Source organism: Bos taurus, chromosome 25, assembly GCF_002263795.3.
Source record: "Bos taurus isolate L1 Dominette 01449 registration number 42190680 breed Hereford chromosome 25, ARS-UCD2.0, whole genome shotgun sequence".
NCBI lineage: Eukaryota > Metazoa > Chordata > Mammalia > Artiodactyla > Bovidae > Bos > Bos taurus.
The window spans coordinates 36491963-36509000 of record NC_037352.1 but is presented as its reverse complement, the minus strand read 5'-3'; the positions used below and the strand labels follow the sequence as shown (position 1 = coordinate 36509000).

Here is a 17038-nt window from a genome sequence, read left to right as displayed (position 1 = left end):
TTGTGAATTATGCTGCTGTGAACCAGGGTGTACAAATACTACCTTGAGATCCTGCTTTCAGTTCTTTTGACCACACACCCAGAAAAAGAATTGCTGTAACTGTCTTTCTTTTTTTAATCTTTTATTGAGTGGCTGCACCATTTTATGTTCCGCCAACAACGCACAAGCTCTCCAGTTTCTCCACGTGTTTGCCAACAGTTGCTCGTCTCTGCTGTTTTAGTAGTAGCCATCTTAATGAGCATGATGTGGTGTCTCATCATGGCTTTTGTTAGTTTTTATTAAAGAGTGAGACTCATTTCTCCTACTGCTGTTAAGATGTGAATGACATTTGACATTGTGTTAGTTCAAGGTGTACAAGACAATGATTCAATGTATGTATATATTCCAAAATGATTACCAAAATGAGTTTTGTTAATTTACCTCAAGTAGTTATAGCTTTTTCTTTTACTGAACTTTTATTTTAATTTAGTCCTTTTATAAGAAAAAGATGTAATCTCTTGGCAACTTTCAAATATACAATTCATACTGTTAACTGTAGTCACCATGTTGTATATTATACCCTTCAAACTAATTTATCTTACTACTGGAAATTTTTACATTTTGATCACCTTTTCCTGTTTCCCCCACCCCTAGCCCCAGCTCTGGCAATCACTAATCCGTTTTCTGTATCTAAAAGTGGAGGGTTTTTTGATCCTACACACAAGTGATATCGTAGAGTATTTGTCTTTCTCTGACTTATTTCACTTAGCACAATGCCCTCAAGGTCCAGCCACGTTGTCACAAATGACAAGAATTCTTTATTTTTTATAGAACTAATATTCCATTGTATACATGCCACCTTTTCTTTATCCATTCATTCATAGACAGACTTTGAGGTTGTTTCCATATCTTGACTACTATTAATAATACTGCAGTGAACAGGAGGGGAAGATAACTTTTCAAGACAGAGATTTCATGTACTTGAATTTCTACCCAGAACTGGAATTCCTAGATCATAATATGGTTCTGTTTTTAATTATTGAGGAACCTGAATTTTTTTCAATAGTAACTCTACCAATTTACATTCCCAAGATCCTGATGCTGGGAAAGATTGAGGGCAGGAGGAGAAGGAGGCAGCAGAGGAAGAGATGGTTGGATGGCATCACCAACTCAATGGACATGAGTTTGAGCAAACTCCAGGGGATAGGGAAGCCTGGCATGTTGCAGTCCATGGGGTTGAAAGAGTCAGATTCAACTTAGTGACTAAACAACAACAATAACAGGGCACAAGGATTCTCTTTTTTCCAAATCCTCTTCAGCAATTATCTGTGTTCTTTTTGAGAAAAGCCATTCTCACAGGTGTGAGGTGATACCACACTGTGGTTTTGACTTGCATTTCCCTGATGATTAGGGATATTGAGCACATTTTCATATTCCTGTTGGCCATTTGTGTGTCTTCTTTGGAAAAAGTCTTTTCAATTCTTCAGCCTATTTTTTTTTTAAGTTTCTTAGATTTTTATTTTTTTTAATTTTTTTATTATTACTATTTGGAGAAGGCAATGGCACCCCACTCCAGTACTCTTGCCTGGAAAACCTCATGGAGTCATGGGGTCGCTGAGGGTCAGGCACGACTGAGCGACTTCACTTTCACTTTTCACTTTCTTGCATTGGAGAAGGAAATGGCAACCCACTCCAGTGTTCTTGCCTGGAGAATCCCAGGGACGGGGGAGCCTGGTGGGCTGGCATCTATGGGGTTGCGTAGAGTCAGACACGACTGAAGTGACTTAGCAGCAGCATTATTACTATTATTTTTTTTACTTTACAGTATTGTATTGGTTTTGCCATACATCAACATGCATCTGCCACGGGTGTACACGTGTTCCCCATCCTGAACCCCCCTCACACCTCCCTCCCCATACCATCCCTCTAGGTCATCCCAGTGCACCAGCCCCAAGCTTCCTGTATCCTGCATTGAACCTGGACTGGTGATTCATTTCTTATATGGTATTATACATGTGTGTGTGTTTTGGCTATTGAGTTGTGTGGGTTTCTGATATATTTTGGATATTAAGCCCATATCAGGTAAATGATTTGTAAATATTTCCCCCATTATCTAGGTTGACTTTACATTTTTTGATGATTTCCCTTTCTGTGAAGGGCTTCCCTGATAGCTCAGTTGGTAAAGAATCTGCCTGCAATGTAGGAAACCCCAGTTCAATTCCTGGGTTGGAAAGATCTGCTGGAGAAGGGACAGGCTACCCACACCTATATTCTTGGACCTCCCTTGTGGCTCAGCTGGTAAAGAATCCACCTGCAATGTGGGAGACCTGGGTTCGATCCCTGGGTTGGGAAGATCCCCTGGAGAAGGGAAAGGCTACCCACTCCAGTATGGCCTGGAGAATTCCATGGACTATGGGGTCGCAAAGAGTTAGACATGACTGAGCGACTTTCACTTCACTTCACTTCACTTGCTGTGAAAATCTTTTGCTTTTTAGTTTAACATGGTCCCACTTGTTTCTTTTTGCTCTCGTTCTTTTTGCTTTTGGTGCCATATCTAAAAAATATTGTCAAGACTGATGTCAAGGAGCTTGTCCCTTATGTTTTCTTCCAGGAGTTTTGTGGTTTCAGGTCTTACTTTCAAGCCATTAATCCTGTTTGAGATGATTTTCATAAATTATACATCAAATGATCTGTGAGGCTGAGCATCCTTTCATGTACTTGTTGACCATTTGTACAACTTGTTTGGAAAAATTTCTTTTCAAGTCCTTTGCCCATGATTAGGTTATTGTGATTGTCTTTGAATTGTAGTCATTTTTGTGTATTCTGGATGTTAACCTCTTATCATGAAGCTTTCCCCTTATGTTTTCTTCTAAGAAGAAAATAATAGTTTAATAGTTTTAGTTCTTACATTTGGATATTTGATACATTTTCACTTAATGCTTTGTATAGTGTAAGGGTCTAGCTTTATGCTTTTGCTTGTGGATAACCAGTTTTCACAGCACAGTTATTGAAAAGATTGTCCTTTTCCCATTGAATGATCTTAGTATCCTCAATGATAATAATCTCATTGTATATACGAGGGTCTTTTTCTGAGGTGTCTATTCCATTCCATTGGTCTATACATCCCTATATATGGTAGTATCACACTTTTTTGATTACTATAAATTTGTAGTAAGTTTTGAAATCAGTAAGTGTGAGTTTTCTAATTTTAGTCTTTTCCAGGATTGTATTGGCTATTTGAGGTCCCTTGATTCCATATAAATTTTAGGATATTTCTTTTTTTGAAGACAAAATGCCATCGAGATTTTGGTAGGTTTTGCCTTGGCTCTGTAGATCAGTTTGGGTAATAAAGAAGTCTTAACAATTTAAATATTTCCAATTCATAAACATAGGATATCTTTCCATTTATTTACATACCTTTACCTTCTTTCAGCAGTGTTTGATAGTTTTCAGTGTATAGATCTTTCACTTTCTTGGATAAGTTAATTCCTAAGTATTTTATTCTATTTGATTTCTATAGTAAGTGGAAAAAAGTTGGACCCTTACCTTACACCATTTTCAAAATTTAACTGGAAATATATCAAAAACCTAATGTAAAAGCTAAAACTACAAAACTCTTAGAAGAAAGCACAGAGAGAAAATTTCATGACATTGCATTTACAGTGTTTTCTTGGATATGACACAGAAATCCCAGGCAACAAAAATAAAAATGAATAAATGGGAATATATCAAAATTTTAAAACATGTCCATCAAATGACACAATCAACAGAGTAAAAGGCAACCAATGGAATGACAGAGGTATTTGTAAGCCCTGTATAAGACAAAGGGTTAATATCTAGAATATATCAAGAATAATTACAATTATAGAGTTAGGTGGCATCATCAACTCAATGGACATGAGTCTGAGCAAACTCCAGGAGATGTGAAGGACAGGGAAGCCTGGCGTGCTGCAGTCTGTGGGGTCGCAAAGAGCTGGACACGACTAAGCAAACTGAACAACAGTGAACAACAGTAACTCTTCTCAAGGTGGGGTCATAACGCACTATACTATTTACCTTTGGCAGATGTTAGCATTACATGAATAACCATCCATCAACTTAGCTCAGATTGTTTCATTCCCAGATAAGCCTATAGCATTCTGGACAAGGTCGTAGTTGTACGTGTATGTGTGTAGAGAGTGGGGGTGGGCGTAGCAGAAGAACAGCCACTCTCTGTAACTAGGATTGTGAGCTAGCTGCTTATATCAGACCCTTGTGCCTTCAGGAATAACCCAGGCATCATTCCTCTGAAAATTCTCTCTACTTGATATTGGAGTGTTACAACACAAATCCAGCCTTAGGGCTTTGTGTATAACATAGCACTCTACTCATGATGGGCAGCTCATCTTATTATAGAATGCTGAAAAGCTGTTTCTCAAAGAGAAAATACTTAGCGTCAAAGAAAGCATAACTTTGCTCTCAAGTGTTAAGTACTTTTCTTCTGAAGATGGTCCCGGGACTGAATAACTAGTAGGAAAAGCAAGATCTAGGTATTTGGCTGTGGCTTTGGCATCCCTCAGCCCACTAGACTTCAGGAAAGTTCACTGAGATGTCAAGTCTCTGCATCTACATGGGATTAATATGTGGCTATCTTTCATGTCACGTGAGCTAGTAAGACAATCTAGGTCCCTTTCATTTATTAACCCATAAACAAGTAGTTATTGAGTACTTATTTCATGTCAGACTCTTTTCTTGGCATTGGTGAGACAACAGAAAACAAAGTAAAACTCCTTACCCTCTTGAAAATTTCACTCTAGGAAGCAGACAGTAAGAATAGAATGTTATGCAATATCAGGGAAGTATGATCATAAGGTAGATCAGGGGACAAAGAGTGAAGAGGCTGCTTTAAATAGGCTCATCAGGGGGGCATGTTTGGGCAAGATTCCATTTGAAAAGAGATCAAAAGGAAATGAAAGCGTGTCTAGCACTGTGAAGACTTGATCTTTGTACGTCTCAGCCTCCGAAACTGTGAGAAGTAATGTCTGTTGTCTAAGTCACCAAGCCTTGGTACTGCTGTTATAGCAGCCCAAATGGACTAAGATGGTACTGTATGGGGCTTCGATGCCTGAGAGCAAGTGAGAATACTGGAAATGTTTGTTAACCACTTCAATTTTGCAGTAGTCATCATGGCTCCGGACCCTTGAAAAAATCATTACAGTTTACAGAAAACAATTTAAGGAGCTGATGAGAATTCCACTAATGTACTCAGGACAACTGCACTTGCAATCTTTTAATGATACAGTCTCTCCCCAGAACCCTCCTCAGAGCCTTAGCTACATCCTTATTCCGGAGAGTATAAATCAGTGGATTCAATGTGGGAGTGATGATGCTGTAGAACACAGAACCGACTTTGTCTTGCAGTGGAGTGCGCTGGGACCTGGGCCTCATATATGAGAAGATGGAAGCACCAAACCAGAGGGTAACCACAGTGAGGTGAGAGCTGCAAGTGGCGAAGGCGTTTCTCTTACTCCCACGCATCTGAATGACACTGTGGAGGATGAAGACATAGGATGTAGAAATCAGGACGATGGGGAGGAGGAGGAGGAGGAGGGTGCTGATGTACACTGTGGCCTCGTACACAGAGATGTCTCCACATACCAACTTCACAACAGCTGGAAACTCACAGTAGAAGTGGTGGATTTGTCGAGGCCCACAGAAAGGGAAGTGCATCAAGACTGCCGTGTAAATTAGGGAATTCAGGGACGCTCCCAACCAAGACATGGCAGCCATCATTAGCGTCACCTTTCTGTTCATGAGAACAGTGTAGCGCAGTGGATGACAGATGGCAACGTAGCGGTCATAGGACATGAAAGCTAGGAGAAGACACTCCACACCGCCCAGAGTCAGATAGAGGAAGTGCTGGGTCGCACAGCCCACAAAGGAGATGGACTTCTGGCCAGAGAGGTAGTTGGTCGCCATCTTGGGGATGGTGGTGGAGACATGCATCAGCTCCATGAGCGAGAGCTGGCTGAGGAGGAGGTACATGGATGTGTGGAGCCGGGGGTCAGCACAGATGAGGAGAAGAGTGAGGCTGTTGCCACTCACAGCAATAAGGAAGACCACCATGGTCAAGGAGAAAAGGAAAAGGTGGGCAAGAGAGTCATCAAAGAGCCCTTCTAGGACGAAGTCTGCCAGAGAGGACTGATTCCTCTGCCACGTCTCCCCGTCCTCAGCCCCTGGGAAACAGGAAGTGGAGATGAAATGTGATGTCAGGAATACTGGGGTTCATCCAACCTGACGATAAGCCTCTTCTGATCCACAGAAGAATTTTGAAGAATAATATTTTTCTAGTTCTAATTATTCTACAGCTCTGATTATTGAAATTTCTCTTTTTAAAAATAAGAGAACTTCAGATCTCTGCTCACAAATATGATCCCTCTGAAATTTCAAAATACCTAGACTCTGTTAGTGCTAGACTTCTAAACAAGTCTCTCCTCATTAAGGAAGATATATATACATTTATATGTGTATATATACATATGTTCTTTTTTAAGTATATATACTTTATAGATACACTCTAAATTTTATATATGATATAAAAAAATATATACAGATCTTTTCTTACATCAGTCAGGGTTTAACCAGAAAAGCTGAACTACCAAGAGATTTATACATACATATACATTTAATGGATTGTATAGAAATTTGGCCTTACTTGACTGTGAAAGCTGGTTAAGCAGTCTATGTAAAGCTGTCACCTTTCTATCTGATTCTAGAACTTGAACTCCATGAGGCAAGCAGTCAGGAAGGGAAGATGGGTATAAAAGTGTGGTAGCTCAAGGTCAGACTGGAACCCACAAACGTGACATAAATCCCACAAGGGCAGACTGAGACCCATGTCATTATTGCTGCCTCTGGAATTGGTGGCATGGTTTCTCTTGCACAAGCTGGAGGCCTGCTTAACAAGGCTAAATGCACAGTCCTAGCCGTGGAGTCGGAGAAGCTAGAGGAAGATCCAGGGGAAGGCAGAGTAACTGCCGGTCCACGGCTGCCTCACACCAGTGAGGGGAGTCAGCACATCAGCAGCAACAGACGCTTCCCCCTGCCCTCTAAATCTTCCCGAGAATCTCTCGGGTGGCCCACCTTAACCAGAAACTCACAGCAACGGGAATTCTAGTAAATGTAGTTCATCCTAGCTAAGATGACACATTAAAAAACTCCAGAGTTCGTCTTCAGTATATTTGGCAAACATATACTTAACACGTCTCCTTAAATGACACATCATCCCCAATAAACACAACAAAGCCATCCTTCTGCCTCCTGTAACTGTCCTGCACACCATCAAAAGTATGCAGATATTCACAGCAAAACAAGGAAGAAAGATCCACTGCTGTGGCCCACAAAATGAGTCATCCTTTCAACGGCTAACCTCTTCTGTGGCTGCCGGCCTTCTTTCTCACTCGGTGCTGTTCATGCCAATGGACTCCCAGGTTTGCTATAGCAGCACGGATAGAGCTCTACATGGGCTCAACAACATGGACTTGCAGTCACCACGGCCAGCCTAGCCACCACTGAGCGCCCATCTGCCAGCAGAGACCCCGCTCTGAGCCCCTGATATGACGTCATCCCATAGTGATATCAGACACTTGGCGATAGGCTGATTATACTGGATAGCTTCCATTATTGAAGGGACTTTACTTTTTTCTTATTGGAGTTGACACTTTACATATGGATTTGCCTCCCTTTCTTACAGCGCTGCTGTCAAAAGATACCACCTATGGATATATACAATGCTCTGTTCACCATAATGTTATTCCATGAAGTAATGTTATTACTGCCAAATAAAGAGTTCATTTCACAGCAAATGAAATGTGGGGATGGGCCCATGTTGAAGGAATCCATTGGTCTATTCCATACTCTCCAGCATCCTGAGACAGCTGCCCAAACAGACTTCTGAAGCCTCAGTAACAGCAACTGGTAGTTGACAACACCTCATATTGCTGGGGCATTGTCCTCTAAGATGTGGTATATGTTCTAAATTTCTATATCAATTTATGGTGCTGTTTCTCCTATTGCAACAGTTTGTGGGACCAGAAATCAAGAGGTGGAAGTGGGAGTGAGTCCCCTACTGGTACATTTATAACTGGGATCCACTGCCAAATTTTTTACTCTCACACATTTAGGCTCTGCGAGTTACAAAGGAAGGAATTCCTTCATCAGGCAACACAATTTCGTTTACTGAGAGCTGAGACTGCCACCCTGCCACTTCGGACTCTTCTTATCACTGAGTCAACAAGCAAAGAAAGTTACTCTGCTAGAGGTTGTGATAGATCCTGACTAGCAAGGGAAAACCGAGGTGCTACTACATGGGAATAAGGAGGAACAAGTCTGGAATTCAGATTTTCTAGGGTGCACTCTGTACTCAAATGTCCAGTGATGAAAATCAGTGGAAAATCACAACAACCCAATTCAGACAAGACTGCTAATGGCCCAGATCCTTCAGGAGTGAAGGTTAGGGATGCTCTCCCACCCAACAAGTAACCGTAATCCACTGAAGACAAAGGGAATATGGAATGGGTAGTGAAAGAAGGTATTTAGAAAAACCAGCCATGACTGTGTGAGCAGCTGCAGAATGAAAACTTGAAATATATAGGCATTTCTTACTTATTGATATGTGAATATTTTATGTATAGATATATTTACTAAATATTTCTGTTTATTTCACTCAGTCATCCCTTTGTCTAACATAAGATATATTAATATGGTTAGCTTCATATCTCAGTATTTAAATTACAGGACATAAAAGGAGAGTATGAATTAGGAGTAAAATTAATTTCACCTTTTTTATGGATAAAAGGTTAGTGTGTTTTATATATTCTTCTTGGGAGAGGGTTACATGTTTTTTGGTTGTACATGGGCTAGTTGTATCCAGGTAGGTGGAAGGGTACATTGATATTGTCTTTATTTGAAGATTGCTAAGTCACTTCAGTCGTGTCTGATTCTGTGCGACCCCATAGACGGCAGCCCACCAGGCTCCCCCACCCCTGGGATTCTCCAGGCAAGAACACTGGAGTGGGTTGCCATTTCCTTCTCCAATGCATGAAAGTGAAAAGTGAAAGTGAAGTCACTCGGTCATGTCCGACCCTCAGCGACCCCATGGACTGCAGCCCTCCAGGCTCCTCTATCCATGGGATTTTCCAGGCAAGAGTACTGGAGTGGGGTGCCATTGCCTTCTTCAATTGAAGATTAAGTATAGTTTAAAGAGAGGTGCATGGGTGCCAAGGTGACACATAACAACTCACCATAATTATGTATTTGAAAACAGGAAAGATATGACCTAGGAAGACCTGAGAGCATGAAAATTACAAATCAGGCTGATAAAGCTAGGATCACAACATTTAATCAGCCAGATTTCCCAATCAGCCCTTTACCTAATTCTCATATGAATACTGATCAGAGTAAGAGCTCAATCTCCACAGTGAAAGTGAACTTTAAAAAAAATACTCTAAATTGATCCCCAAATACCCACCCTCTCCCTCTTTGTGTTTTTCCCTCTAAGCATCTTCCTGGATCTTCATGTATTCCAGATTACTTACTTTTCAGAGTGAAGAACTCGGGATTGAATGTATTCTTCCGGGTGTAATTTGACCAGTAATCTCTCTCCATTTCATGCAGCAGAGGAGTATCTTTAGGGCTGTTGCCTTACACTGTTATTTCCAAACTCAGCTTCCTGTGGTCTGAGAGCCCAGTGTTCCCCACATTCCCGCTGGTCATTCTCAGCCCCATCAGCACATCCATACATTTCCCTTTACTTAGGGATCCATATGCTTCCCTCTTTCCTCATTAGTTTCTATCTTTCTCTGTAAATCTCCATAGCATAATAAATTTCCCCATTGTCTGGTTCATGCCTCTCTTCCTCCCATAGGAACTTCACTAATAGTTTCCCTAGTCTGATTTATGTCCCTCAAGAGACTTTCCTCTGCCTTCTCAGGCTGCTTTCCTCATGGAATCACCAATCGTCAGCCTGTAACTTGAGGGTTCCAGTAATATGCTGACGATGCCAGAGGATGCCTTAGTTTCAAGTAAAAGTTCCTTGTGGGGAACACAAGTACAGTAGTGAAATAGAGGGTGCAGAATACTTCCACACTGACACACACGTTAGCTACTGAACATCCAAACAGGTCCTTTCTGAGACGTTCATCAGATTCCCATCATAACTCTCAAAACTGCCATTTACAGAGGAATAGATAGAGGATATCGTCTACACAGTCTTTGCTGTTTACACTAAATCTCTGAATGACAGAGCATCAGCAGGAGCACGACAGTATGTAATTCTGGAACGCTCTTGCAAAATGTGTTCAGATTTTGAACTCCATCATCATGCATCAGCACAAATTAAGTAACTAAACTTTTCTTTAATCTGTTAGTTGAGCCTTTGAGTCATGCATATGCTTTCTCTGCCCCCAAACATTTGAGCCACCTCTCCATCCAAAGACAGCAATGAGCACTTGAATCATAACCATTTACATTAATGTTTCCTGGTTAAGAAGCTATACATAATACCAGTGTCATCATCAGTGAGTCCAAAGTCAAAAGAAAAATCTATTTTGGATTTCATGTTCTATTGATCATTCAAGCACTCTCTTCTTAGCTTTACACCTCCTTTCCCACTTAATGAAGTAAGAATCTGGCCTTTAGCACCAGTGTTTTGAGAATAAGCCCCTTCCTGACGACATGACGTTTCCTCAGCAGGAATCATAACAGCTAGAAGGAGGAAAGACTTGGCCTGACATGAGCCAATCATGAAGAAAGAGAAGCATCATCTGTGAGAAATAAAACTTCCCTAAACCCAGAGGATCTATGTCAGCAGAGGCAAATGGGGGACATGGCAATCAGGGATTCCCACCCAAAGGACACACCCTAAATCTCCTCTGGAAACCATTACTCAGGGTGCCAATTAGGCTTGCATCGTGCATGAGATCAGCATTCCCGAAGGGCTTTGCTTGAAGTTTGTTTGTAGGCATCAGGGGACTGGCATATTTTGAGGACTGTGGCTCAGAAGATAACATGGGAATTTCATCTCCAAGGGCCAGTTAACCGTGGAGAGAAACAGTTCCTAGAGTCCCTGGTTTATTTTACCATCTTGAAACTCGACTCTCTTGCCCCTTTCCATCCAGCCCTTTGGAGAAGACAATGTGAGGAAGACCTAGTCCCTGTTGCCCACAGGACCCAGTGGAGGGTTTCCCCATGTGTCATACCATGGGAGAAAAGGTAAGGAATGGAGAGTGTGATTACCAGTAGCACTTCCCATCCTTGCTGTTGGTCATTCTCCAGTTTTTTAGACTACATCAGTATAACATGTGGAAAGACTTCAGATACAGAATTTTTAAAAGTGGTGTAGCTATACATCTCCTCCTCATTTACTGGTATCTCAGTTATGCCCTTCTCTTCCTCTCCATTACCGTTACCATTAGAGGTAAAGGATCTATTGAGATATCCTTTGCTTCTCTTTCTCAACTCAGACACTGAAATGTCTTATTTCACGGAGTTTATTTTGCTTATTCTTTGAGTAGATTCACTGTATCACCACTTTCTTTGAAACTTCTGTCTAAGGATTTACTTGGTGCTCTCATTCTTACGAGCATTTAATATCCTTCCAGTTAAAGTAGTTATAGCATTTATGTATTGATTTATTGACCAATATTTGATGATAATCTGCTAGGTCCCAAGCACTGCATTGCGCACAGTGAGAAACAGGCAAGCATGCTCCCTTCCCCCATGAAATCGAGAGAAAGTAAATAAATATATCATGCTGGGTTAACAGTTTGTATTAATTCACATTCTTCAATTGCCAGTGACATTAAACAAAACTTACACTATCTTAAGGGAAGGTTGTGGGATCACAGCAGTGAATGGGGTAGAACTAATCTCTGCATCAGCTAGAGCCAATTACTTGAATCACGTCAATGCCTTCTTTTTCCACCTTTCATCTTGGCTTGGGTCTCTGATCTCATTCTCTCAGACATTTTTAGATGGAGAGTACCCATACAGCTGGAAGCTCTCATGCCATACTTTTAGCTTGAAATCCAATACTCCTCCACCTCCAAGAAAACTCCAGGGAAGAAATCCGTTCAACAGTTTAGCCCTGTGGTCACCCCCTTGGAGCAATCGCTCTGTGTCAGAGCCTGCAGTAAAAGGACAGACCTCCCTGGCACAGGTGCCTATCTCTTGCAGCGGTTGGAGAGGTAGGGTGGTGACAGAACAAGGAAAACGGAGATTTGGAATGGAGTACTATTACACAGAAAGTGTGGTTGTGAAGGAGTGGCGTTAGAAGTAGGGAAGGAGAGCGTGAGAAACAAAACAATGCATATCCACTGCTAAATGATGATAAAGAAGACTTTACTGTGTACATTAAAACAGGGAGACCACTGTCGCAACCTGGGTCACAGGGAAAGCCTCTTTTTAAAATGCCGTCTAAGCTGAGGTCTCTAAATTGAGATAAGGATTATCCAGAACATTGAAGGCAAAAAGAGATCCAGATAAAGTCAAAGATGTACAAAATCCTTAAGTTGAAAAAAAAATCTTGATGTAATTAAGGAGCTGAAAAGAAGCCAGTATGACAGTAGATGTAATTGCAGAGCAAAGTAGGAGATGCCAGGATAGATATAAGCATGAGGGGAAGGGGAAGAAAGAGAGGGTGGGGAGAAAGGGAGGGAGGGAGAGGTAAGGAAGGAAGGAAGCTAGAAAAACCAAAGACATGGAGGGGGAGGAAGGAGGAAGGAAGAAGAAGGAGAAAGGAAGGAAAAAACCAAAGTCCAATAAATTTTATTCAAAGAAAAATGTGAGTTCTTAGAAAGTTTTAAAATAAGGAAGCATCAAGATACAACCACTCAAAGCTGGGGAAAGAACTGCCTTGACCTGGACCTAATCCAGGCCAGTAATAGTGCCTATTCCCACCAGCCAAACTGGAAAACCAGTTTGGAGTACTGGGTGTAATCCTCAGAAGAGCCTTGCCTCAATGGTGAGGAATAATTCTACCTAGACTAAACCCTGTTGTGGTTCTACTTAACAAATCCCAAAAGCAAAACCCAAAAGGATCAGATTCCCAATAACTGCATTCCAAAAAAAAAGCTCAAGAATATTTTTAGGAATACAAAAATATCTAACACACAAGATAAATTTTACAATGTCTAGCATTCAATAAAAAAAAATAATAACCAGGCTTGCAATTAAACAAAATAAATATAAAAATCAGTGACTTGAAGTCTACTCAGAACTGATACTCAATAGACAATTTGAAGTATTCTATTGACTATATTGATTAGATCAGACAGAACCCTGGTGGTCTAGTGGTTAGGATTCTAGGCTTTCACTGCTGTGGCCCCAAGTTCAATCCCTGGTTAGGGAACTGAGATCCTGCAGGCCACAGGACACAGCCAAAATAAAAAAAAAAAGACAAACACATTAAATAATTTATTACAACATATTCCATACATTCAAAATGATAAAGATTAAATATGTTAATAAAGACATATTTTAAAGAAGATAAAACAGAAGCGCACGTGCACACACGAGTTTCTAGAGGTGATGGCTACAATGTCAGAAATGAAAAGCACACCAGAGGATCAGCAGCAGACAGGACATTGCAAAAGGAAATATTGATGCATAAAGACTTAGCAATAGAAACTACAAGAAATGAAATAAGATAGGAAAAAAATTTAAAAATTAATGAACAGAGTATCTGTGAGCTTTAGGACAACCTCAAATGGCCTAATAAATATATATATAATTGGAGTATTGAAAGAGAGGAGAAAGGACAGAGAAAATATTTGAAGAAATAATAGACACTATTCACTAGCTAGACCTAATTGAGGACATCCCATTCAACAAAGAATAATACACATCTTTCCAGTGCATATGAAACATTTATCAAGTTACATCCTGTCACAAATGGCAGGATTTCCTGTAAGGCTGAATAATATTTCATTGTATGTACATGCCACACTTTCTTTATCCATCTGCCTGATAATGGACATTTGGGTTGCTCCCATGTCTCAGCCGGAGAATGCGATGGCACCCCACTCCAGTACTCTTGCCTGGAAAATTCCATGGATGGAGGAGCCTGGTAGGCTGCAGTCCACGGGGTCGCTAAGAGTTGGACACGACTGAGCGACTTCACTTTCACTTTTCATTTTCATGCACTGGAGAAGGAAATGGCAACCCATTCCAGTGTTCTTGCCTGGAGAATCCCAGGGACGGCGGAGCCTGGTGGGCTGCCGTCCATGGGGTCACACAGAGTCGGAAACGACTGAAGTGACTTAGCAGCAGCAGTAGCATGTCTCAGCTATTGTAAATAATGCTACAGTGAGCATGTGAATGCAGGTATATCTTTGAGGTACTGATTTCAGGTCCTTTGGACATAGAGTCGGAAGTGGAATCGCTAGATCATATGGTAGTCCTATTTTTACTTTTTTGAGGAACCTCTGTTTGTCATAATCATTTATTCTCTTGACAATAGCCATCCAAACAAGTGTGAGTTTTGTGGTTTTGATGTGCATTTCCCTGATGATTGTTCATGTTCAGCATCTTTTCTTGTAAACGGTTTTTGGGAAAATGTCTTCTTCAGAAAAATGTCTCTTCAGATCTTTTGCCCATCCTTCACAAGATCATTTAATTTTGGATATTGAGTTGTAGGGATCCCTTATATATTTTGATATTACCTGGCAGGCTACAGTCTATGGGGTCACAAAGAATTGGACATGACTGAGTGACTGAGCACAATCCTTTATCAGATTGTGGTTTAAAAATATTCTTTGGAAAAATGTCTCTTCAGATCTTTTGCCGATCCTTAATAAGGTCATTTATTAATCTTGTTTTTGAGTTGTAGGAATTTCTTATATATTTTGGTTATTAATCCTTTATCAGATTATGGTTCAAAAACATTTTCTCTCACTCTGGAGGCTGCCTTTTCATTGTGTTGATTAATTCCTTTGCTGTGCAGCTTTTTAGTTTGATATAATCTTTCTTATTTTTGCTCTTGTTGCCTGTGCTTTTGGGGTCATATTCAAGAAGTCATTGCCAAAGCCAATTTCAAGCTTTTTCTCTATTCTTCTAGAATTTTTATCTTTGGGATCTTACATTTAACTACTTAAGCCATTTTCAGTTGACTTTTGTGTGTGGTCTATGATAAGGACTTGATTTCTTCTTTTTTATGTGTATATCCAGTTTTCTAAAAACCACTTATTGAAAAGGCTTATAATTTTCTCCACTGTATTGAAAAGTAGTTAACCAAAGTATCAAATTTAAAATTAATTTTAAACTAGGTATAGCTCTTTAAAGATCCAATAACTGAAATAAAGTATAACTTTAAAATATTTTATTAAACCAAAAGAAGGCAGGAAAATAGTAATAAAGAAAAAAAACAGAAAGGAAAAACTTGTTTTTAATTTTTATTTTTGGCTGCCCTGCACAGCATGTAGGATCTTAGTTTCCCAGCCAAGGACTGAACCCATGCCCCCTGCATTGGGAGCACAGAGTCTTAACCACTGAGCCACCAGGGAAGTTCTGGGGGGGGGGTGGGGAATTGAAGCAAATTCAAAAATATCAATTTTCATTGAGTGAAGACTAAAAAGCCTTCCAGTACCCACAAAGTGACATGTTGTTTGAAAGTAGACTCAGACCAAAAGCCAGAGATTTTTACAATGGATAAAGAAGCACAACTTGAAAGTGTGTGCATCATGCTGAATGAGAAACCAAAAATGAGATGACCTGTCTATAAGCATTCTGTAGGTCTACACCATGACACCAGTTAACGGCAAAACTGTGAGGAAGAACAGGTTTATTCAAAGGACCATGGTCCCTCTGACTCAGGAAGTCTCCCACTTCAGAATCACCCATGTCCTGCATTCTTTCTTTCAGCCCTGAAAGCAGCCCAGGTCACCAAGAATTAAGGGCTGGACTCCCAGCAACCAGACTCCAGAGGAGCTCCGATTTTCTCTTTCCTGAGAGTCTCTATTGGTTTCCTGAATACCGATCCCTTCTAGGTCATCAGTATGGATATTCCATGACAAACACCTTTCCAAAATTTCTTATGATTCTTCAGTTACCTGGATTTCTTCATTGTCTCTCTTTTCTACTCCTTTTGGTCATTTCATACCACCTTAACATTTTTCAGCACACCCAAGAAAGATGTTTAAAGCAAGTGTTTAAAGCATTAATGGTAACAATGTATTGGGTGGTTACTGCATACCTAAGAGTGAAACTATGAGGAAATGGAACAAGGACTGGGAATCGAGGTGACACTGTTTTCAAATCTTTCACCTCACATGAAATAATACTATTGGAAGGTAGATTCAGATTTTTCAAAATGTACACTGTAAACTCTATGGCATGACTCAAAGTTTTCAAAAGAAGTACAAAAAATAAGTGAGATAAAATCAACTTTATTTTTTAAATAATAAAACTAGAGAAGGCAGAAAAGGGAAAAAAGAAATAGAAGAAATGAAACTAATAGAAAACAGCTAGCAAAATGGTATATTTTAATCCAACTATACATAGTAACTTTAAAGGTGAGTGGACTAAAAGGAACAGTTAAGAATTGACAGACTGTTTAGAAAAAAAAGCAGGACTCAACTATATGAGGATGTATTAGTCATGGTTCTTCAGTAAAACAGAACTAATATTGGCCACTCCTGTGCTCGTGGAGGACAAAAAGTTCCACAATCTGCTGAGAGCTAAAAACACAGGAAAGCTGGTGGTTTAATTCTGTCCACGTCCAAAAGCCTGAGAACCAGGACAGTTGATGGCATAAGCTCCAGTTGAGGTCCAGAGGCCCAAGAATCAGACGGCTGATGATGTAAGTCCCAGTCCACGTCTGAAGGTCTGGGAACCAGGAGCACTGATGTCCAAGAGCAAAAGAAGATGAACGTCCCAGCTTAAAACAGAGAATAAATTGGCCCTTCCTCTGACTTTTTGTTCAGGTCCCAACTGACTGGGCGATGCCTACCTGCAGTGGTGACTGCAATCTTCTTCACTCAGTCTGTGGATTCAAATGTTAATCTCTTCTGGAAACACCCTCACA

The 17038-nt window shown here is 40.4% G+C and overlaps 1 protein-coding gene across 1 annotated transcript; it reads right to left on the bottom strand.

The window, feature by feature from the left end:
* Positions 1-5223: 5223 nt before the first annotated feature.
* OR2AE1 (olfactory receptor family 2 subfamily AE member 1) lies at positions 5224-6084 on the bottom strand. The gene has a single exon (NM_001389951.1). The coding sequence runs from the start codon at positions 6082-6084 to the stop codon at positions 5224-5226; it is 861 nt and encodes a 286-aa protein (NP_001376880.1).
* Between the last annotated feature and the right edge of the window lie 10954 nt (positions 6085-17038).

Coding starts and splice junctions, on each gene's coding strand:
- OR2AE1 (NM_001389951.1), bottom strand. CDS start 6,084: ATGGTGGTCTTCCTTATTGCTGTGAGTGGCAACAGCCTCACTCTTCTC.